This window comes from Chinchilla lanigera, unplaced genomic scaffold (assembly GCF_000276665.1).
Source record: "Chinchilla lanigera isolate Chin_1 unplaced genomic scaffold, ChiLan1.0 scaffold00015, whole genome shotgun sequence".
In the NCBI taxonomy this organism is placed as follows: domain Eukaryota; kingdom Metazoa; phylum Chordata; class Mammalia; order Rodentia; family Chinchillidae; genus Chinchilla; species Chinchilla lanigera.
Window position 1 is genome coordinate 14,746,669 of NW_004955416.1, and position 22,628 is coordinate 14,769,296.

A 22,628-nucleotide genomic window follows, 5' to 3' on the forward strand; every position below is an offset into this window, starting at 1 on the left:
GTTCTCTGTTGCTGTCCTGCGTACTGCCTCTGAGCAAGCCATTTTAACTGTCGAATAGAATCATGAAACAGTGACACATCAATAAACATCTAATCCACTAGGACAGAAATAAAGAAATGTTTCAAGATCATTTGCATTTCCCCAGTGAATTCTTTGAAGCATTCTCAACAAATCTCAGATATGAGAAGAAACTAAAGACAATTAACTTTTCAAAGAAAACAGCTCCTGTTGAGGCACTGGAGCCTGTCCCATCCATATTCCTGTAACCAAGCTCTTTTGAGAAGCAGCCCTGAGTTGTGACGCTACCCTCAGCTCAGCCCTTGAAACTTCATGGCATCCAGTGGTGCTTTGTAGGGCCCGTTTCTGTCTCTCCTTTTTTCCCCCTTCATTCCTGGGGATTGAACCCAGGGCCTTGAGCATGCCAGGCAAGCGCGGTACCACTGAGTGACAGCCTGAGCCCAGAGTGTTTTTCTCTTTGTCGCCCCCATTAGGTTGGTGTCTTAGTTACCTTCTCATTGCTAAGACAAAATACCCAACACCCAAAATTAAAAGGTAAAAGGTTTATTTAGCTCACAGTCCATAGAGGTTTCAGTCCATAATTGGCTGGGTCCAAGGCAAGATGGCTTGGCAGAGGGGCATTGCAGATAAGTGGTTCATGGCAACAGAATACAGCAAAAGCAAGCAAGGGAAGAGAGAGAACAAGCCTTTTTCTATCCTTTATATTGTACCCAGGATACCCTCGCTAGGGCAGGTGAATACCCTGAATCCCAGCATGCTTTAATCCCAGCATTGCACTACGAATCAATCACATACTCTTAGATTAAGCCACCACCGAAAAAACTCTATGAGTGCATCTAGACACAAACCATAACAGTTGGTTTGGGCAAACTCTCAGAGCCTATTACTCTTGCCCCGACTCTGAGGAGAGTCAGCTGTAGGGGCTACATCTCCAAGGCGCTACTTTAAGCACCCCTCCGCTTGGCAAGTGAAGCAAGGCAATGACCACATGGGGCTTACATTTCTGAAGCAGTTTTTGTTAATGATTAACCATTAATAACATTGGAAGAAAAGAAAACCACAAGATGTTGACAAAATGAGGTCTTAAAAGAGAGCAGTTTGGACTGGGGTGTAGCTCAGTAGTAGAGACAGGTTCTCAAGGCCCTGCGTTCCATTCTTGCCAGTACAGAACAAAAGAGTGGCTTGATGGTCAGGATTGAGAAGTACCTGGGCATGGTGAGAAAGCCTGGAAATGCGACCCAAGTAACACTTGTCAAGATGGCCCTTGGCAGGTTGCCTTTGAAAAGTACTGTGTCATGCTCTTAAGATGCTGTCGGAGAAACTGTCCCTCGTCCACACTTCATTCATTCCAGGAGTGCACAATTGTAGCTGTGTTCCACATTCTATTTAAATAGACAGTGATCTACTTTAGAGCATTTGTTTCAAGTCCTTTTCTCGGAATTTACTCAGGAGTTGTGGTCCCTGTTTTAAACGACTTCTCACATGGGGCTAGAAGAGGACAGACATAACATCACACTGGGGCTATGTGGTTCCTGGGCCCTAACAGCACGCCTGGGTCTGTGTAATCTCTGTGTCTGGTGCTGGGCCCAAGATCCAGCCCTTGTCTTCTGGTTCATCTCTGAAAACAAAAAGCTATCACTTGGGAGCTGGGGATGTGGCTCAGGGGCTGGAGCTCTTGACTTGTATGCACAAGGTTCTGTGTTTGATCCGCAGCACCACAAAAAATAAATAAATAAAAGCACATAGAATCTGAACTAAGAGCAGTTAAAAAACAAGCAAACAAACAAACAAAAAGCTTTCACTCATTTGTGGCTTGGCTCAGAAGCTGTTTAACCTTTTTTTTTTTTTTTTTTTTTTTTTTTGGACTGGGAATCGAACTCATGACCTCAGGCTTGCCAGGCAAGAACTTATGCCACTGAGCTATATCCCCGGCCCAGCCATGTTTAACCTGAATGTTAAAACAGAAAGCCAAGTTGCTTGGCAGTGTTCAGAGCCGCTCGGGCCCCTCTCGGCTCCCCAGCTTGCAATCCACTGGGTGTCAGTTCCTCTTTAATCCCCATCCTCACCCATGCCCAAGCAGCTCCACCGGGGCTTCCTCCTCTCACCTTAGTCTCCCTTCTTAGATTTCTCCTAGATCCCTAAGTCTCCTCAACCCTGCCCCAGTCTGCAGGGTCCTCCCTGGCCTGGTCTCACCTTCTGTGTTTCATTCCCGCCATTCCCTCTCCCTGACCTACACTGCAAGTAAAAAGCACTGCTCTTTTCGTAGCTGCCCGCAACTTCCTCTGTCTCTGATCCCTGTTCTTATTTCCTGCTCCTTTGGGATGCCTTTTCCTGTGCCTCTAACAGGCTGCCTGAGTGCCCAGGCTCCAGGGCCCCCTAGATTCTCACTGCCCTCACCAGCACAGGGCGGCACTGTGGCCTTCTGGGCGTCTCCTGGCTTCTTGTGGCTGTAGTGTTGCCCTCAGGCCTGGGCTGGGGTAGAAATCCCTTACGGGTTGGGGCCACTCATCTGTGTCTTACTCATCTGTGCACCTACACCGTGATGCTCAGAGCACCTTCCCTAGCAGTGGGTTAGCAAATGTCCCTAGGCAGATCATTTTTACACACATCATTTATTTGGCCGAAGGTAAGATGGCTTCCTTATAACACTGCTTTCTCCTCCTTTAATAGTGCCATTCCCTGGCCCGTTGAAAGAAGAAAATCTGTTAAATGTCCCGAAGCCACTGCCAAAGCAACTATGGGAGACCAAGGAGGTGGGTGAGCATCCACGGTGTGCTTGTCGCTGGTCATCTGCAGGTTGGAGGTCATTGTCAAGTCCTGCAGGGGCAGAAAAGAACTGGGAAAAGGGGAAGAGAGGATTTGTCAGGGGGACAGAGGTAGGAAAAATATGCAAGGGAAAATGTTTATAGTGAAAATAATCACGATTGTGTCAGTGAATCAATGCAATGATCTCTCTCGTGATTTCCTGATTTTCAACTGAATTTACTCATTCAAAAGAAAAAAACAAGTTAAGCCCCTATATATTGCTCAGATCATAAAAACTCTGAAAGATGGTTACAAGTCATAGGCAGATTCCCCACCTTGAAGCTACCAGCTGCCAGTCTCCATCTTCTGCCCAGAATTGCTGCTGTACCAAACACACATGTTGTACATTTTTATGTCAAGGGCCTTTGACCTAAGCCCTCTAAGACTTCAGTGATCCATCTGTTTTGCTGTGATTTCTGTGAGCCTTGGGTTTTGCATCTGCAGCTGTGCTACTTTACCTGGCTCTCTGTAAATGTCTCTGCCTTGGACAAGAGGGAGAGGGAGCCATCTCCCCTTAGGGAAGCTGCCGTAGTTAAAAAGAGAAAAGTCCTCTGTCCCAGCCCTTGATGCTCTGTTGTAGTTGCTGGTATCACCTCTGGACTTAACTGATACCACCTTAAGAATCCTTTGGGTTCAGCTCCGTTTTCTTCCACCAAGTCTACCAATTCGGTAGTATTCGGTAGTCTTTGAGGGTTTTATTTTAAATAATAGCAAGTTATACAAGAGTTAGTCAAAACTATAATGTGTGTTTACATTTTTAAAAATCATTACAGTAAAAGACACATTGCCATTAGTCTCACTCAAAGTACACTCCCTCACTTTAAGCACACTTATCCCATCATTTTTGATACCTTCTTTTTTGTTAATTTGTTTTGTGACAGGATACTGCTATAGTCCAGACTAGCTTTGAGTTGACAATATATAGAGGTTGGCCTTGAACTCACAGTGATCCTCTGGCCTCAGTTTCCTGAGTGCTAGGATTACAGGTGTGCGCCATCATACCTGGCTCTATCCTTGCCACTTTCTGAAGCAGTTCTGGAAATCCTTTTTCATGTCTTTATGAGGCATTACCAAAATATAGTGAATGCTGCTGCCAAGTACTACCATCCAACAGAAAGGCAGACTCACAGACTTGATAGTGTGTCCTCCGCAGCCTTATTCACCAGATCTAGCACTGTGTGGCACTCGTGGCTCAAAGTCAAGATGACCGAGGAAGGTAAAGGTTTTGAGCTGATTCACAACATCGGGGCAGGCATGACAGTGTAGCTAAAGACACTCAGGAAAAAGAACTTCCAGGAGTGCTTCAAGAAACTGCAAGAATGATGGGATAAGTGTGCTCAAAGAAAGCGAGAGGATTTTGAGGAGGATTCACATCAATGTATCTTTTACTGTGATTTTAGAAAGTTTCAACATTCATCATTTTTTAAAATTATGGCTCATTTGGTGTTCAATCTTTTAAGAAATTAAAAAAGCTGAATTCACATATTGAAGGGTATGAGAAGCAGCCACGCCATGTGTCTTTCACTGTGAGACACACAGCACTTTGGAGACTTTTATCAGAGGACATCTTCTCCTGCAGAGGGTGCTGTACCCATGCTCGTTGAGTGAGTACTGGGGGCTGTGCTCTGCGGAGAGGCGCTCCTCTCCCTCTGTGCCTGTGGGTTTGAAGTATTCACTCCTGCCCCTCCCCAGTTTGTGTTCTAATTGAATTATTCATTTTCTTAGGCATCCATTTCCTGTCTTTTTTTATTATGCTTTTCTCTTTCCTTCTGTTCCTCTCAAGCCAATTGGAAAAGGAATGTTTATTTGAAAACTCCACACGAAGAAACACTGGCTTTTTTTTTTTTAAGGAAATAATTCTCATCTACAAGAAAAAGTAATAAAGCATCAATTAAGACAATCTTAAAGTTAAAAAAAAAAAAGACAACCCTAAGGTTTTCTTTCCCTTATGCTGGGAAGGTTAAGAATTTTTCAAGCCTCCTCAGAACCTACACGGCAGCTCTGTGAGAGTGCTGTGGCCCTGAGGTGGCTCTTGCTGGTGCCCACGGAGGCTCCGTGATCCCTTCAAAGACTCTTCCCAAAACCTGAGTTTGGCCTTGAGTGACTAAACCTCACTGTTTCTTCCCAGATCCAGTCCCTGTCAGGGCGCCCTCGGTCCTGTGATGTCACAGGTAGCAAGTAAGTAATGGCCTTCTATTGCACTTTTCCCTGAGAGGAGAGTTTGCTGCTTTGTCCCTGAGCTCTGAGAACTGTGACCTTCTCTGTGTGAACCTCCCTAAAAACAGCTGCTGACTTTCAGTACTCAAATTTCATGTATTTAAAGTAATTCACTTATATAACTACAATAGTGAAGAAAAACTACCATAAATATGTTTGAGGATAACATAACTGACTCTGGACAAGCACATAACTCACCTGGGAGAGCAGAGTGTGTGGCCCCCCACCTGCTGGTTCTGACAAGTTGGAAAGTGGAGAAGGACAGCATCTGTTAAGCCAGCAGTTGGTTATACAGAAGTTGAGCCAATTTCTAAGAATGTGCTTACTGTCACTGAGTTGTGCCCATAAAAATGGTTGAAATAGTGACTTTTATGGTAAGCATGAGGTATAATTGAAAAATATGGTAAATGTTTAATTTTTTTTATTATAGTAGAAGACATTCCCACCAATCTGCCTCGAAAAACTTCCCCTTACTTCAAAAATACTTATCCCATTGTTCTTGCTACTTTCTGAAGCAGTTCTGGAAGTCCCTTTTCCTGAGTGTCTTTAATTGCGCTGTTACGGCTGCCTCAGTGTCTTGAATCAATTAAAGATGTTTACTTTTCATGGTCACTTTGACTTTGAGGAAGAGCTAGAAGTGGCACAGTGCCAGCTCCAGTGAGTAAGGTCAATGAGGACTGTTTTTATGAGCCTTCCTTTCTGTTGGATGACTCTCGGCGGCAGTATTCACTGTATTTTCAGTCACACATCTTAGAGACACTGAGGAAAGAGGACTTCCAGAGCTGCTTCAGAAAGTGGCAAGAATGATGGGATGAGTGTCTAACGTGAAGGAGGATATTTTGAGAATATTGTGATTGAATAACAATGTGTCTTTTACTGTAATAATTTTTTAAAAATTTAAACATTTTCTGTATATTTCAGTCACACTACATATATTTTACATTTTTTTAAATGGAAGATAAATAGGAAGATTTGCAATGTAAAAAAAGTTTCTGTAACACCGCCAGTTATTTAATGGATTTCATAGTATACAGCCTTACTCCCCAAAAGCGTTGAGACAGCTTACAGAAATACATATAGTATAAAAAGATGAAAAGTGGAGTTGGTGAGGGAGTTGCGCCTGGGAGAGAATAAGGAGCTGAAAGGGAGGGTGCAGCACGGGCATCAGCAGATACGTGCAGAAGAGGCCACCTCCCACCTCTATGACAGCAGCGGATAGCTGCGTGGTTGCCACCCCAGCCAGCCGGAGGAGCCCCTGCTGTGGTCTTCAAAAGGGACCCTGGGGACCTCCTACGTAGCTCCTCAGCTGCATGACCACAGAGCCTGTGCCAGTTCAGAAACAGCAAGTCTTCCCCGGTGTGAAATGTGGTTTGACAGTGGAACCCTTGAGTCACCTGGCTTGGCCCAAGCACCCATTGTAGACAGTCTGTGGTGAGCTGGGTGGACTCAGGCCATATTCCCCAGGACCTTTTCACAGCAGTGCATCCAGGGCACTCCCTACTGGGTACCTGCCACACAGACATTCTTCTTGGCTGGTTAAATATAAACTCATGTAATTACCAGTACACTGAGCTGAGAAGAGAGTTGACCTTCTCTTTAGAACATCAGAAAGCCTGCTGGGTACATGCAGGGCAGGGAGAACAGCCCACCCAGGAGTACAGACCCTGCTGCCCACAGAAGGGCCAGGATTTCCCTCAAAAAGCAGTTTTGGCTGAGCCCTCACGTAATAGGTACTCCAGGCCCTGAGGGCCCACTGCTACCAAGACCTGGGCTGCAGCACATTAACCCTGGAGAATTGGAAAGCCAGTATTTCTTAGATAAAGAAAATTGTTTTTTTGTTCTTCTGTTAGAGCTGGCATGCCATTCCATGACTTCTGTTCATGCAAATATTTATTGGCCCCTTAATTCTAGGTGCCAGGTAGAACAATGAACAAGACAGATCGAGCCCCTGCTGACAGGGAGCTCATGTTCCAGGGGAGCCAGATAGGCCAAAACAGGCCACACAGTGAAGTGTGTGTTGTGTGTGGGTGAAAATGGAGAAACAGTGAAGTAAGGAGAGGGGCAGTGATGGGTGCTGAGGAAGCCTTTCTGACAAAACAGCTGGGGACCAGAATCCAGAGCAGGTGAGAGGAGGAGGGCTTTGGGCAGAGGAAAGGGCCAGCGTGAAGACCTGGAGGTGGAAGGCCTGGAGCCAGGCAGGCTGGGGAGCTCCAGGGTGCTCAGAGAAGGTGGATCATCCAGGGCAAGGGTTCGGAACGGGGAGAGGGAACATTCCCTGCCCTTTATCAGGTCTGGTAGACAGCAGTGATGTTTGCAGAGTGACTGCTGTATTTCCCTCAGCTACAGAGAAGTTGTTATGCATGTTACTATTGACCAGGCTCACACTGGTCACATCCTCTTCTCTGTCCTCACTCTGTCACTGTACGCACCGTTTGCCACTTCTTCCCGCCCTCCCCTGCCTTCATTCCCACCTCAGTGCCCTGGGGTCAGTCTCCTGTCAGGACACCCTCTGCTGTCACAGCGGGCAGCTCTGGGCTGTCAATTTCACCTTCCTATTGCTTGCACTTTTACCCCGGAGCCAGTTCCTTACACCCAGCCATCTCAAAGATCACATCTACATCTAGGTTTTCCACAGCCAAAGCCACCTGCTCCGTGGGCCCCTCTGCTGCCGCCCTTCTCCCCACACCTCTGTAGTTAGCTCAGTTCTCCTTTCACCCCAGGAAGAGAGGCCATGGAGCCAAGCTCAGCCTCCTCTGGTGCCAGGTGTGCTCTGCCGCCCTTGCCTCCCTCAGAAGCAGGAAGGTGGCCCTCCCTAATGCCAGCCTCCTCTCTCCTGGCCTTGCTGAGGCCTCTCTGCAGTGCTTAGCCTTCCCTCTGGGTCTAAAATTGTCAGCCCTCTTTTGGAAGAGTGTTTGCTCTTGAGGGCCTGCCCATCCCTGGGCCCCTGATGGCCCAGTGTCAACCTCTGCTGTTCCTCCAAATGTCTACTCCTTCCTCTAGGACTTGGCCGAGTGGGTGATATCCATACTGCATGTTATCCAGTGTGGCAAAGCTCCAAGTTGAGTTCGTGCTCTCCCTCCACTTATTCCCTGTCTACTGTGCCCTCTGGACCCTGCGCCGGGAGCCCAGACCCCTCTGTGAATTCTCTAGCACCCACCCTGCCTCTTGTCCCTGTGCTCTCTCATGGTGTCTGCTGACAGCACTGTCATAGCTCCTCTCTCTGCCTCTAGGCTCTGCTCCTTACCCCAGGTCCAGGAGCCACCCTGCCCTAAGGAAGACCCAGCACATTTTCCCTCCTTCCCACCTTCCCCACCTCCAGTCCCTATGCCTCAGTCTCAGCCTCAGGTGCTCCCTGCTTCCTTCCCAGGTGACCTTCCTGGTGGCCAAGTCCTCCCCGCCCTAGGCACACCAGGTGACTTCCCACCTTCCTGCCTGGCTCAGGCTACCTGATAGACTGCGCTGCCTGCTCGGAGCCTCCATCCTCAGCTCAGCTGTCCTCAGCAAGCCTCCTCGGTCTGCTGCTCACCCTGCACAGCCATACATCTGGCCTGAGTCATGCTGCAGTGCAGGTTGTGTTCTCTCTGGCTCTGTCTCTACTGCTTCTGAGACCCGGAAAGGCCCGGTTTTGGTAGGGGCTCTCCTGATGCATGTGTGCTGACCAGAGGTCTTCTGGGGCTCTTCCTCCTGTTTTACCCTCCTCCTCCTCAACACCACCCCTCTTCCTGGACAGACCTGGGCCACCATGGGAGCCTTCCAATGTACACCTCTGCTTGTTCCTCCTCCTGTACACACCCCCACATAGTAGTCTTTCTAAAGTAACCTCCTCTTCCTCACCTTGGCCTCCCTCTTTGCTGCAGTCCCTGCCCCAGACTCTTCACAACAGCCTGTTGTCTTCTCTCTTGGTTCCTCACCCACCTGCCTGCCTCTCCCTACATGCTGCCCTGGCACCTGGCACCTCATGTCCTTGGCACGTCCTTGGCAAAGCCTCCCCTCCATAACACTGACACTGTCACTGCTTTCATCCTCCCCGTTCACTTTACCTCCTGGCTGGACCCACCCCTCAGCAGACCTGCCACATTGCAATTGCCGGCTCATCCTTCCTGCCTTGCTGTCTGCCTGTAACTGTGATTGAGGCTTCGTGGCCCTGTCTGTGGAAGGACCAGCTCCAAAGAACTAGAGGGACCCCCTATGCGTGTTCCCTAGACCTACAGAGAGGCCAGGTGTAGGCAGAGCTTGGCCATATGGCTTGGGACAGCCCCACGTGTGCCCCGCAGGGCAGAGCAGGGCTGGGGCAGGGAGAGGGCGTGGACAGCGGGCTGGGCTGCTCTTCTGTGTGAGGAGCCCAGGACGTGGGAGGTCCACGTTTGAAGCTGGCCCGCCAGGGTGTTAGAAAGGTGTGATCTGTCAAGACAGACACATAGAACAGGTTCGCTTAGGGTTTGTTCATTTGATTTAGAACACTAAAAATGAAGTAGATACCCACAGGCTTCCATCAGCAAGTGCTAAGGTCGGGCCTGGCCAGACTGTGTGGATGCTCTCACCACCCGCAGCAGTAGCCTGGGGCCTGGCACACAGCAGCTAGCTGACAGGTTTTGATGCATGCTCGACAACGTGTTTTTCTCATTCTGAAGTTTAAGAAAACTGTAATTAAAACAGTCTGTCTTGGAAGGAATCTAGTTTCCCAGAGATGATGTTTTTATCTTTTGGGTGGGAAAAATCGTTTAGAAATCTAGCAAAAAAGAACTGTAGAAATATGAAATCGTGCCGCATATTTTACAGAGTATTAGCCATAGGTGACATCATCAGTCCAATTTAATAGTTTGGAAATTATATTTCAGAGAGTTAAACCATCCACCCAGGCTGTCAGAACAAGGGAGAACAGAGCCTACATTAGGACTTTGAACTTTGGTATCCACTGCTCTTCTTTGACAAGGAAAAGTTACTACACATGTTCCATTTCCTGACAGCCAGGGGCACTGTGAAAAGAAGTATTCATCTTTCTGTTTTGCAGTGCACTCCCCCATAATGGGCAAAACATAGGCCTCTCGCCCTTCCTGGGAAGCCTGAACACAGGAGGGTCCCTGCCAGATCTGACCAACCTCCACTGCTCCACGCCACTGCCAGCCTCTCTGGAACCTAGCGACCACCTCCTGGGCAGTGTGAGCGTGGGGAGCAGTGTGGGCAACCTCCCTGCTGCCATGACTCACCTGGGCTTAAGAGGCTCCTCTGGTAAGTGTTCCACTGAGGAAGGGCCTTGTCCGTGGCCTCAGACCTTTGGCCTGTCCATTGCATCATTGAATGAGAGTGGCTGCATCTTAGTTAGAGAGAACTGTGAACCCCAATACCCACTGGACCTGTGGACATTTAATTTTGGGGGTTCTGTTTCTGTTCCATTTGATAAACTCCGCCAAACCTCGTTTTGTTGTCATCACGAATCTGTGCATCCTGAGGTTGAGGGAAGAAGATTGCAGAATCAAGATATACGTGTAGGCAAGGCATGGTGGCATGCACCTCTAATCCCAGTGCTCTGGGAGGCTCACAAGTTGGAGCCCAGCCGAGGCAACCTTGTGTCAAAATAAAAAATAAGGAAGGACTGTAGATGTAACTCAGTGCAAAGGCCCTGAGTTCAATCTCCAGTACAAAAAAAAAAAAAAAAAGTGTGCACTCTATACTGGCTGAACAATGTTCATAACTCTTCTCTGTATAGTGGTATCTCCTAGGTCCCTCCAGTTTCCCATTGGATTTACAAAGAGAATATTTTGAATTTTGGAAAATTTCCAGTGGATGCAGTGAAAATGTTTATACTTAATGTGTGTGTATTAAGTAGAAATCTGCTACTGTTAAGAATTATTCAGGTGCTTAAAGATGGGGCCTTAGCTACACTAAAATGCTGTATGGGTATCACTGTACAGGTTTGATTGCCTGCAGCTCACACACCATGGTTGGCTTGAACCTGCCAGATGCTCTTGTCCTATTGGGTAGTGATGGTCCCTGTGCTCCCAGCACTTCTGGGACATGTGCTGGGAAGGGGCCCCACTGACAGTAAGTGCAGGATGTGTCCTCCTGTCCACACCCTGGGCTCAGTGAGACTTGTCCACACAGATCAGAACTTGCCACCCACATGGAATGGGGTCACTTAGGAGGTTTTGTGAAGGAGTGACGCTGCCATTGTGCAACATAATTTTAGGCTTGCAAAACAGATTTCAGAGATCACTTTTATTTTCATCTTGGGTTTTTTTTCTTCATTTTATTGTCTGTAGTAATAAGCAAGTTTTTTCATCCACTGAGTCTAGGTTTTGACTTTTAGAAATCAAGAAGTGTGTACAGAAGTACTGGTGCTGTTTTGGCACAGGGTGTTTCAGAGAATATGTTCCTTCAGGCCCAGGATGCTCTATGGGGAAAAGACAGTCTCTCAGCTCTCAGGTCACTTGACTTGTTTCATAATAGAAACTCTCAAAGCTTTTGGGGTTTCTAGATTTGAGCCTGGACAATCCCCCTTTTGGGTGAACTCTCACTGAATGAGGATAATATGGGTCATGGAAGCTGCAACAGCCACAGCTCCAGAAGGATCTTGAAGAAGGTGGCATTTTCTGTTACGGGCTTCGACACTTTTTTTCAGACTGAAAATCTCCCGTTTAATCATTGGCTGTTCTCTTCCTCAAAAAAGCATCATTTTGTCTAGAGCACAGCAGAACCAGTAACATATTTTTATAGTTTATGCATTCATTAAAATGTATGGTACCCATATTTTAAAAAATGTTTAAACTTCCTTTTTGAATGAATTTTTAAAATTGCATCCAAATTCAGATCTCTAGCTCTAATTATTATGTGAGCTAACTGCATCTGACCTTTTTCATAGATTATTGGATGGTAGGATAACTGCTAAGATTTCATCATAGCCATCTTCCTACCTTAAAAACAATTGCCTGCTAGCCAGGTGTGGTAGTGCATACCTGTAATCCAGCACTTGGGAGGCTGAAGCAGAAGGATTACCACAAGTTCCAGGCCAGCCTGGGTTACATAGTGAGTTCAAGGCCAGCCTTAGCTACACAGCAAGACTGTCTTAAAAAAAAAAAAAAGCCAGCTAAAGTGCTTGATTTTATAATTTACACATTTTTATAACTTTTAGCAAGCACTTCATTTTTTTTTTTTTGGTTTTTCTCCGGTACCGGGAACCGAACTCATGACCTTGCGCTTGCCAGGCAGGCGCTTTTGCCGCTGAGCTAAATCCCCAGCCCCAAGCACTTCATTTTTTAATCAACACAAAACTACACACAGTTCTCCTCACCCTAGCTGCTGGTGCAAGACTAATGGGCTGAATGTTAAAACATGGCTGTTGCCAATTGAGATATATGCAGCAGCAGCAACAGCATATTTCCTTCATGGAGTGAAGCTGCCATAGGCCGTGCCTTGCTCCAGGTACTAAGGTACACAGCAAGGAATAGAACAGGGTCCCAGCTTCATGGAGCTCATGCCCTAGCAGCCTGCACTGCTGTTGAAATACCTTTTTCAAACTTTACAGCTCAGGCTAAGATTAACTTCCTCCCAGCCCCTGCAAGAAACAGGAGATCATCAAAACCTTGTCCCTGCATTGGGATAGACTGTGATGAACAGTTTCCTAAAGCCCAGAAATCAAAGCAAGAGGGAGCCTGGGGTGGGAGATAGGAGAAAGTGCCCCTCCTACAGCTCCCTGGCACGCTGAGGGCATTGAAAGTCTTCCTGAACCCACAGTTCTCAATGAAACAGTGTCTTCCCAGGTAGCAGAGGACCCAGGTAGTATGTCTTGGACAGAGACATGTAGGGCTGTGAACAGAATGGTTGGTCTGGTCCTGGAGGCCTTTCAGGAATCCAGGCTGGGCACACCAAACACTAGTCTCTGCTATGCACTGCCTACCCAGCGTCACTCCCGCAGGGGTTGTTTGCACACCCCGTTCCTCTTTAGAAACAGTAGTCATTTTGCTCCTGCTAGATGCTCAGTACCATCTTAATGTGGATGCATCTTTTTTTCATTGGTGCATCCAGGATATTTCCAGTAGGAGAGTCCCTCAGGGGCTCCTTTACGTACAGCATCACCATCACATAGGGATAGTAGGATGTTTTCTTTCATCTTTGGAAAGCAAAAGATTGTTCTGAAACTGTAACAAGTAATATGTGAACGTATTGTTTTCCAGGTCTGCAGAGTTCTCGGAGTAACCCCTCCATCCAAGCCACACTTAATAAGATAGCGCTTTCCTCTTCCCTGAATAGCCACCCGCAGACATCTGTTACCAGTGTGTCTGCTCTGCACCCTTCCCTGCGTCTGTTTTCCCTTAGCAACCCGTCTCTCCCCACCACAAACCTGAGCGGCCCCTCAAGGCGCCGGCAGCCTCCCGTCAGCCCCCTCACACTGTCTCCCGGCCCAGAAGCACAACAAGGCTTCAGCAGACAGTTCTCTTCCACCAGCCCGCTGAACCCGTACCCCGCCTCCCAGGTAAACACCGGCACACACTCCAGCTTCCGGGGTTGCTTCCCTTCTCTGGGCTGCTTTGGATTAGGTCCATTATTACACTAAGAGAGAACAGAAGTGCGAATAATTCAGAATGCATTAATGATTGTCTAAGAGCAGATTTGTGGTATGGATTACTCTTAAGCAAATACTGAACAATTTGTAGTCACTAGCTCATGAACTTAGGATAGGATGTAGAGATTCAATCCAGATATATCTAAGATAGCTAAGGGAAACCAGGTTAGTGTTTCTAAATTGGTATGGAAAATCAATTATTGACTTAACTACATTAAGCCACAGGGGAAAGCCAAAGAAAACATTTAGTATCTTTGATACTAAAGTAGCTTTAATAGTGGATTAAACCTCTTCCCTAATGACCACTACAGATTTGACAATACTTTTATTGTTCATGAAATACTAGGAATAATGAGTATCACAGCTCAATAAAAAGACTAATTGAAGTCTGCCTGGAAGGAGTCACAAGCCCATTATAGAAATATAGGAAGTTAGGGGCTGGGGATTTAGCCCAGTGGCACAGCACCTGCCTGTCAAGCGCAAGGTCGTGAGTTCGATTCCTGGTACCGGAAGAAAAACAAAAACAAACCAAAAAAAAGAAATACAGGAAGTTGGTTATGGTGTCACACACCTGTATCCCAGCACTGGGGAAGTTGAGGCAGGAGAATCACAGCATGTTCATAGTCAGCCTGGGCTACATTGTGAGTTTAAGGCCAGCCTGAACTACATAGCAAGATCCTGTCTCAAAACAAAAACAAAAACAGGAGTTGAAACTGAGGATTGGTGGCATATTGCTATAATCCTAGCACTCTGGATGCTGAGGCAGGATTGTGAATTTAAGCCTAGCCTAAACAGCTCAGGACAACACACCCTAAAAGACAACAAAGGTGTTCAGAAGTAGCTGAATGCAAGGACCCTAAATTCAATTCCCAGCACCACACCCCTCAAAAAAAAGAAAGAAGTTGAAATGTCTGTGGCTCAGTGATAGAGTTCTTGCCTTAGATGTGCAAGGCCCTGAGCTTGAGCCCCAGTACCACAAAAAAAAGGAAGGAAGGAAGGAAAAAAAGGACAGACAGACAAGAAGGAAGGAAAGGAAGGAAGGAAGGAAGGAAGGAAGGAAGGAAAGAAAGAAAGAAAGAAAAAAAGAAAGAAAAGAAAGAAAAGAAAGAAAAGAAAGAAAAGAAAGAAAAGAAAGAAAGAAAGAAAGAAAGAAAAGAAAGAAAAATAAAAATTTTTACCCAGGCATGGTTGTGCATGCCTATAATCCTAGCACTCAAGAGGCTGAGGCAGGAGGACTACCACAAGTTCAAGGCCAGCCTGGGCTACATAGCAAGCTCAAGACCAGCCTAAACTACATTGTGAGACCCTGTCTCCCAACAACAAAAAAAAGAAGGTTGAAATGTCATATTTTTGACTTGTTGACTTTGTTTTTATTCTAGACTGTAGTTCTCCTTACCATATCATCAATGAATATATTTTTACCCTGTTGGCCACACCCTAGATGCGTTAGAACATCAGCACCTACTCAGCACTTCCCTGTAAATGAGTAATGGTTTAGAAGCAGGAGGGATTTAGTCTCCCTGTTAGTCGCTCCTCACCAGTCTGGCTGTGGGATCGTGACTGTGTGCGTCATCTCTCTGGGGGAGGACGTCTTGTAATTGGTTTTTGATGGCTCTTTTTATGTTACTGAATTGCCCTTAGTTTTATTTTGCGAGATTATTTTATAGGATATAAAAGTTTTCTTGCTTTCCAGCTACATTTTAAGGAAACTGTATGGGTAGACGCTGCCCTCTTTGAGTTGTTTTCTCTTTTTTGTTTGTTTAATATTCAGATTTTAAAGATAATCAGTGTTATAATGCATATAGTTAAAAAAGGAAAATTGTTCTAAAGCTGTTGTATAAGACTGTCTCCCTCTTTCCCATGAACTATATTTGCACTGCCTAGAGATGGCTGCTTTCCACCCTTTTGGCTGACTCTTTGGAATAACTGTATTAACCCATGCTTATTTTGCTCTAGATTTTTGGTGTTAGGCACCATCTAATGGCATCTTACCATTAAGATCAGGACCTGGTTTCCTTTTACCTCCTCTGCCACCCCCAACACACACACACACACACACACACACACACACTTCTCACCCTCCTCATTTTTTATAATTTGGGTTAGAACATATTCGGTGGTTATAATAATATAGTCAGAGTTGAACCATATAATATATTATGAAATAAAGTGAACATTTACTTTCTCCTAGGAGTTAATAAGGTACCTTACTTTCTTTGTTAATCTGCTTTTTTTTTTCTTCTTTTATGGTACTGGGAACTGAACCCACGGCCTTCAAACTGAACTTCATCTCCAGCCCTTTTTTATTTTGATTTTATTTTGCGATAGAGTCTCACTAAGTCACTAAGTTACCCAAGCTGGGCCCAAACTCAAAATCCTCCTGCCTCAGCCCCACAGAGTGCTGGGATTACAGGTCTGCACCACCACGCCCAGCTTGCTGGGGAACTTCTGATGGCCTGAGTGTTAGGGTTTCAAGCCTGGCTCACCTGCCTGAAGCACACAGGTGTTGAGGCCGATGTCTGGATTCCAGCATTGTGAGAGCCGAGCTGGGAACCAAGGCAGACCGTTAAGGATCTGGTAGTGAGACTTCTAGTAAACGCTGTATTTTCAGTAGAAAGCCTCACCCTGTCGTTTCCACAGACCCTGACCTTTGCTGTCCAATGGCCAGCCCTGCAAGACTGCTGGTGGGTGCCTGGGAGGGCAGGGTGGGGACCAGCAGCACAAGCGAGGCGAGAGCTCTGCAGGAGAGGCAGTGCGGCAAAGCACCTTTTTCAGAAGTCGTGGCTTTGAAAACAAAACATAATCTTCGCTGAGAAAATTGGTTCAATTGAATGTATTCTCATGTGGTGTTTTTTGAGGAGGGGTTTGGTACCAGGAATCGAACTCAGGATCTTGTTTGGTTTGTAAAGACAATAGAAATGTCACTGAGTGGGAGACGCTTTGTGGGGAAATGAGATTTGAGACCCACTCAGAGGAGCAGACACAGGCTTTTCTCACACTGCACCATGACATTTCCTGATCCAAAGGGCTTACAGCTAGGACTCAAAGTTCATTGGTGTCTTTCTTTTACAGATGGTGTCCTCAGAGCAAAGCCCACTGTCCTTCTTGCCTTCTGAAGCGCAGGCTCAAGTGTCCCCGCCACCCCATTACCCCACGCCCCAGGAGCTCCCGCAGCCTCTCTTGCCACAGCCCCGCTCCCAGGAGCCCCCTGCTCCCCAACCCCAGGCCTCCTCATCCCTGCCCCCATCAGACTTCCAGCTTCTCCCTTCCCAGGTGAGTCCTGCAGGACGTCAGTCAGTGAGGAGAGGGTGAGGAGGTTCCGCTCTGGGTTCCAAGCTAAGAGGTCACCTCCTTCTCTGCAGGGCACATCTTTGAACAACTTCTTCCCAGATGTGGGCTTTGACCAGCAGTCTGTGAGGCCAGGCCCAGCTTTTCCCCCACAGGTGGGTGATCGCCCCTGCCTGCCCTTCCTTGGTGCCCTGAACTGCTCCTTGCCCTAGACCTCTGGCCCTGACTGCCATGTCCGTGTCAGACCTCGGAGAGTTGTTGCTTGAGCCAACACTAGGAGACTTTGATGGCAGTTAGTCATAGGATTGTAGAGTCTGCAGTACTGAAAGGACCATAGTGGCCCCCTCATGCTGAGGAAACTGAGGCAAGGTGGGGGTGATGGAGTTAGAAAGTGGAGATTGGTGCACCCAGCTCAGCGTGTCGCTCCTAGAAAGCTCAGTCCGGGAGTGGGGTACAGGATGGTTCTTCCGGGAAATATCTTCACTCAGTCACTTTCTTTTGCTTCTCCCTGACACTGGCCATTTTTACTATCCCTGCATTTTGTAGTGTTCAGTAAGTGAGTATCAACTTCCAGGATGGAGTGAAGAGTGAATGACCAGTTCCAGAATTTAATAATTGTAAAACAAATAAAGATAATTATAGTCATACCTCAGTTCATGAATGTAATTCTGGAAAAGATGGCTGTGTTTGTGTTTGTGTGGGAAAGATGGCCACAGTCACGTTCGCCACCCGATGCAGAGTTTGCAAACAAAAACAGCTTTGCCCCGTGCTTCTGCCTGTGAAACACATTGTTCACAAACAGAAGTGTTTGTGAACTGACGCGCCTGTGTATTTCCTAACTAGGCCATGGCGAAGGCTTCTGGTGACAACTGGTAAACCCCAGGGTTTTGTTTTTTGGGGGTTTTTTGGGGGGGGTTTTGGTGGCACTGGGGCTGGAACTCAGGTCCCGTGCGTACTGAGCAAGGACTCTGCCAGTGAGCCTCACCCCAGCTCTGCCTCCCTGTTTTCTGAAGAGCCTATTTCAGTCTGGGTGAGAATCACCATATCCCTAAACAATGATGAAAACGCCTTCTTTTGAGACATTTCTTTAAAAAATGCTTTGAAGAGTTAATTTCAGGAAAGTTGTCTGAAATAGATCAAGGGTTTATTCCAGAGAGGCACTGGTCGAGACCCCTCCCTCTGGTGTGACAGTGAAAGGCTTCTGCATCTTCATTTTTCCAGAGACCAGGTGGGAAGAGAGACCACTGAGTCCTGGGCCGTAAATGCAGCCTTTGAAGGGTTCCCACAGATGGTAGTTGGCACCAGCCCGGTGAGGCTGAGGAGAAGAGGGGCCCTGGAGACTTAGGGCTGCAGAAACTGTGACTGTGGGGTCTTTGGGGTCCTGTAGCGCACTGGACAGTATGGATGGGGAAAAGCTACCCGTGGTGTAGACTTCAGAGGCAGGGTCTGTGCCTGACAGGACTATCTTGCCTGCATTGTCGGGACAGCAGAGCACTCTGGGACCCTAGAAAGAAGGGACTCCCCTCTCCTCAGAAACAGAGGCTGTTCCTCACAATGTGATCCTCGATGCTTCCAGGTGCCCCTGGCACAGCAAGGTCACCGAGAGGCACAGGACTCATTTCACTTGAGACCAAACCTGTATTCCAACTGTGGGAACTTCCCGAATGCCATCATGACGGGTGAGTGTGGGCTGCCCTCAGCCTCCCACCAATTTCTTTACCGTGTTGTTACAGTCATTCTTGTAAACACAGTTTGAACCACATCACATTATATAAGGCAGAGAGGGAAAGTCCCCTGGCTCGACTTTATTTCCTGTGATGCAAGTGGTTGGCTCCAGAGACCATGGGGTGGTAGGGAAAGGGCCTGGAGGTCAGGATGTTTCCGAGGTGTTTAGTCTGAGGTGACTAACAGCCATTGCAGACATTGGCAGTGGTAGAACTGAGGGTCCAGATTGTCAACTCCAGTGCAAGAGCTGCAGGCCTGGGAGCAGTGGGGGCACAGTGCCGCCCTCCTGACTGGGAAGAGGGCAGCATAGTGTTTGGGGATTGCCAGCAGGGACTCTCGTAGTAGCCTCAGGACATCATGCCTCCTACTCAGCACTGTTCTCCCCTCTCACTGCTCCTTTCAGAAGATTCCAGCACCAGCCTGTTCAAAGACCTCAGCAGCGCACTGGCAGGCATGCCCGAGGTCAGCCTGAACATGGACACTGCATTTCCGCTGGAAGAGGAACTGCAGATTGAACCCCTGAGCCTAGACGGACTCAGTATGCTGAGTGACTCTGGCATGGGTCTGCTCGACCCCTCTGTGGAAGAGACGTTTCGCGCTGACCGACTGTGAGCAGGCAGCCACAGCAGGAAGATTTCTGAACTTGCTAAACTAGAGTGGAATAGATTGGAGCCAGTAACCCGCTAGGACTTTAGTTATCTCCACACAGAGGGTGCCTGTTCCTCAGCACCAGGCTTTCGTGTGGTCCCCTCTCGGATGCCGTGGCTTCTGTAGACACAGAGCTACATCCTGCCTCTTGGGCCTGCACACACATTGTGTTGCTGCTCTGGAGCTTCTGGGGAACTGGAAAGCTCGTTGTCCCCTGATGCTTCCATCTTTTTACTGGCCACGTAGTCGGTCTGTGTGTAAAAGTAGAAAATCCCACGTAACAGGAGGCCTTGGTAGCATTGTGTCATGCTCAGAACCACTGATCTTGGTCCACACTGAAGATAGCCTGGCATGGGAGGTCGTCGGGCCCTGACCACGGAGCTGGCTCGGCATCACTTGGTACTGGAGCGCCACACCGCCCTCTCCGACCCGGCCATGAAAGTGAGGTGCCTTCCAGGTGGTGCCTTCCCAGGGCTTTATCCAGAGCCATGCCAGCAAGCCACGGCTCTCAGGCGCCTCACTTACCGTATGAAGAACTTTAGCCACCAGGCCGAGGACAGGCTTGAGTCAGGCAAACCGAATGCTAGTTTGTTTTCTCCCAGTCTGTAATCTCTTTTTTGCTGCTTTACACCTTTTCCTTAAGGACAGGAGGAAAAGGAAGACTGTTTTATTTAGTCACGGAAAAGGTCCCCTGGCAGTGGATGAGCTGCACTCCTTCTGGAGGCTGAGGAAGAAAGGGCACTGCAGGCAGCCCGAAGACACGGGACAGCTCCAGACAAGCACAGGCTTCCCTCCCCGCAGGCAGCTGGGGCGCCCCTAGCTCTGAGCTCCTGCTCTCTGGGGTGGGAGTTTCCTGTAACCTTGCCCGACCACAAGCTCCCAGAGGGCAGAGACTGTGCCTTATTCCTCATCAAGCTTCTAGAACCTAATAAGTGCCTGGTACGGAAACCGTGCCGCATAGCTGCGTGTGGGGTGCACGCATCAGTCTGCCCGGTGGTGAGGTGATCTCTCCTGGAGCTGCCCCGTTCCCCACCAGGGCCTCTGAGCTTAGCTTTCCTCATGCTGGTGCCTGTGCTCAACTCACCATGCACTTTACTATGCTTCTAACACTAGAAGGCCGGATCCACAGGAGAGGCCTCCTTCTCCTTGGGGTTCTGCATCACGGCAGAAGGCGGGGATTGCTGCCGAGTGGATCCGGAATGGCTGAGCAAGCCCAGGCCTCCCCAGGGCTGGCACCTGCACATCCTCAGGGGGCCTCCGCTTCCTGAGAGCGCCTTTCTCACATCCATGCTCTGCTCTAAGTTGCTTAAAATAGAGATTTGTGCTGTGAGGTTAGAACAATAAGTTCATAGTAAACGCAGGCCTAATCCATGGAACTATCATTAACTCATTAGTGCCTCATTATGCAGTGATAGGAGCAAGCACATTACCAGCAGTGCCTGCCTCCACAAACCGAGCCTGGGAATGGGACCCCTGGTGTCCAGCAGCCATGCAGAGAGCAGCCAGGTGGGGTGGGGAGCCCTGAAGGATGAGGGGTTACATGCCCGAGCTCTGGGCCCGAGGATGTGAAGGAGACAACACCCCGTGCCCTTGGCAAGGGGGTGTTCCCATCCCCGCCTTTGAGCTCACCAGCCCTTGCCCATTTCTCTTCTGTCTCCAGAGGCCTGACCTCTGAACTTCCCATCAACTCGGTGGTGCGCCACTCCACCTCCTCAGAACCCGACTCTTCCTGTCTGCCTGTTTGCCTGGGTCTCTGCCTCTGAGTTAGGAGGTCATTCTGGAGTCTTCCTTGCCTGATTTCTGCCCAGGAAGGAGCTGTTGGCCTCCTCTGCAAGGCATATTCCCAGTTAAACCCCCAGAGCCCTCCACACTTGAGACCGCAGAGCAGGGAACTCTGTTACGGTAAAAGGGCTTTCAGCTGGGAAATTACCCAGCACCCCGGTGTGCCAGCAGAAGCCAGCTCCTGTGTCAGAGGCCCCTGGAAGGGGATGTTGCCAGTCAGGTGCCAGTGTTATAGGACTGGTGTTTTTTGCAGAAAGGAAGTCCCAGCATAATCTGCTCTCTGCATAGTGCCTTACTTACCCTTGGGCACCATTGTGTCACGGTGCCCGTCTGCTTTGCACGGCAGTCCTGCCATCCCCTTCCCTACCCCAAGGCCCACAAGAGGAGTTACGCTGTGGGGACCGTGGGAGGGTGGGTGCCCTGGGAAGGTGGTACCGAGGATAGTGTGATTTAGCAGTGAATTAAATTTACCCCAGGGCCCTCCCTCTGATCCTTTCTTATGAAGGTTTTGGGCAGTGTACAGCCCACCGTGCTGAACAGGGTTGAGGACACACCAGGTCTGGTGTCGCCCTGTCTTGGGCTTACGCCTGTGCTCTCTGCTGCCTTCGGAGCTAACCAGCTGTGCTCCTCAGCATCAGAAGTGGCTCCAGACTTCGGAAAAGGCTATTTTTAATATTTCATTTTATCAAAAGAAATCAGTCCTACTACTTTTGTTTACTAGCAGTTAAACAGCATAGAACTAAAAGCCTCTCTGTGTTTCCATTTCTTTTTCCTTATTGTTGTGTTTAAGACATAGGGCATTAGGAGAAGCATGTCCTGATCATGTCAGGGCCCCACCCGTTGTCCACGGCCCATGTCATTTCTGTCTGGCGTGTGTCACCTGAGCTGAGACGTTGCATGTCCAGGTCCACGTGCGCCTCGAAAGACACTTCGCCCTGACTGCCCACGGCGTTTCTGACCCGTGTGCACATGGTTCCGAGCCAGCGCGGCCCCATGCTTTGTGGGCTCTACCACGGCAGCGGCTAGTCAGACTTCCCACCAGCGTCCTAACTCCCAGGGCCCCTTGTTAAACAATATTTAAAGATTGGATTTTGTATAAAGTAGCTTCGAAGTTTTATAATGCATCATTTTACATCTTTCATAATTAAAAGCGGCACAGTAAAGCAGGTGACAGTGGTCATTGTTCTTCTCCACCCCCAGTGCAGGGAGCTGACGGGGAGCGCGCCGTTACCCCACACACAGGCTGCACAGATCCTTTGCAACAGGTGCCAAGGACCGAGGGCGCCGTGAAGGCTGCTCGCTCTGTCGCTCCCAGCAAGGACCTGGCACCCCATGAAGCTGGCTCCTGAGAACAGCCTTGGAAAGCCCATCTCTGACCCTGACTTCCGAAGCTCTGGTCCACACACACCCTGTTCTTTGCCCCCACTGTGAATTCTGTCCGTTGCCCCTTCCCTCAGCCTGCCTGTCCTCTCCCAGCCTCCCTTTCCTCTGCCCCAGCCTGGGCCTCCATGGTGTGCTCAGTGCCCTCTCACTGCTCTGAGCCGCTGCACCTCGGCTTCCCCACCCCGCAGGAAAAGCCTGTGAC

General features: G+C 48.5%; 1 protein-coding gene across 1 annotated transcript in view; it reads left to right on the plus strand.

The window, feature by feature from the left end:
- Crtc3 (CREB regulated transcription coactivator 3) overlaps window positions 1-22,211 on the plus strand; it is a gene marked incomplete at its 5' end in the record, with an annotated part of 96,589 nt that extends 74,378 nt beyond the window's left edge. The window contains 8 exon segments of the mRNA XM_013512506.1: window positions 2,689-2,771; window positions 4,952-5,001; window positions 10,052-10,269; window positions 13,212-13,510; window positions 16,673-16,873; window positions 16,963-17,043; window positions 18,465-18,567; window positions 19,017-22,211. Coding sequence (XP_013367960.1) covers window positions 2,689-2,771; window positions 4,952-5,001; window positions 10,052-10,269; window positions 13,212-13,510; window positions 16,673-16,873; window positions 16,963-17,043; window positions 18,465-18,567; window positions 19,017-19,225 — 1,244 coding nt within the window.
- Between the last annotated feature and the right edge of the window lie 417 nt (window positions 22,212-22,628).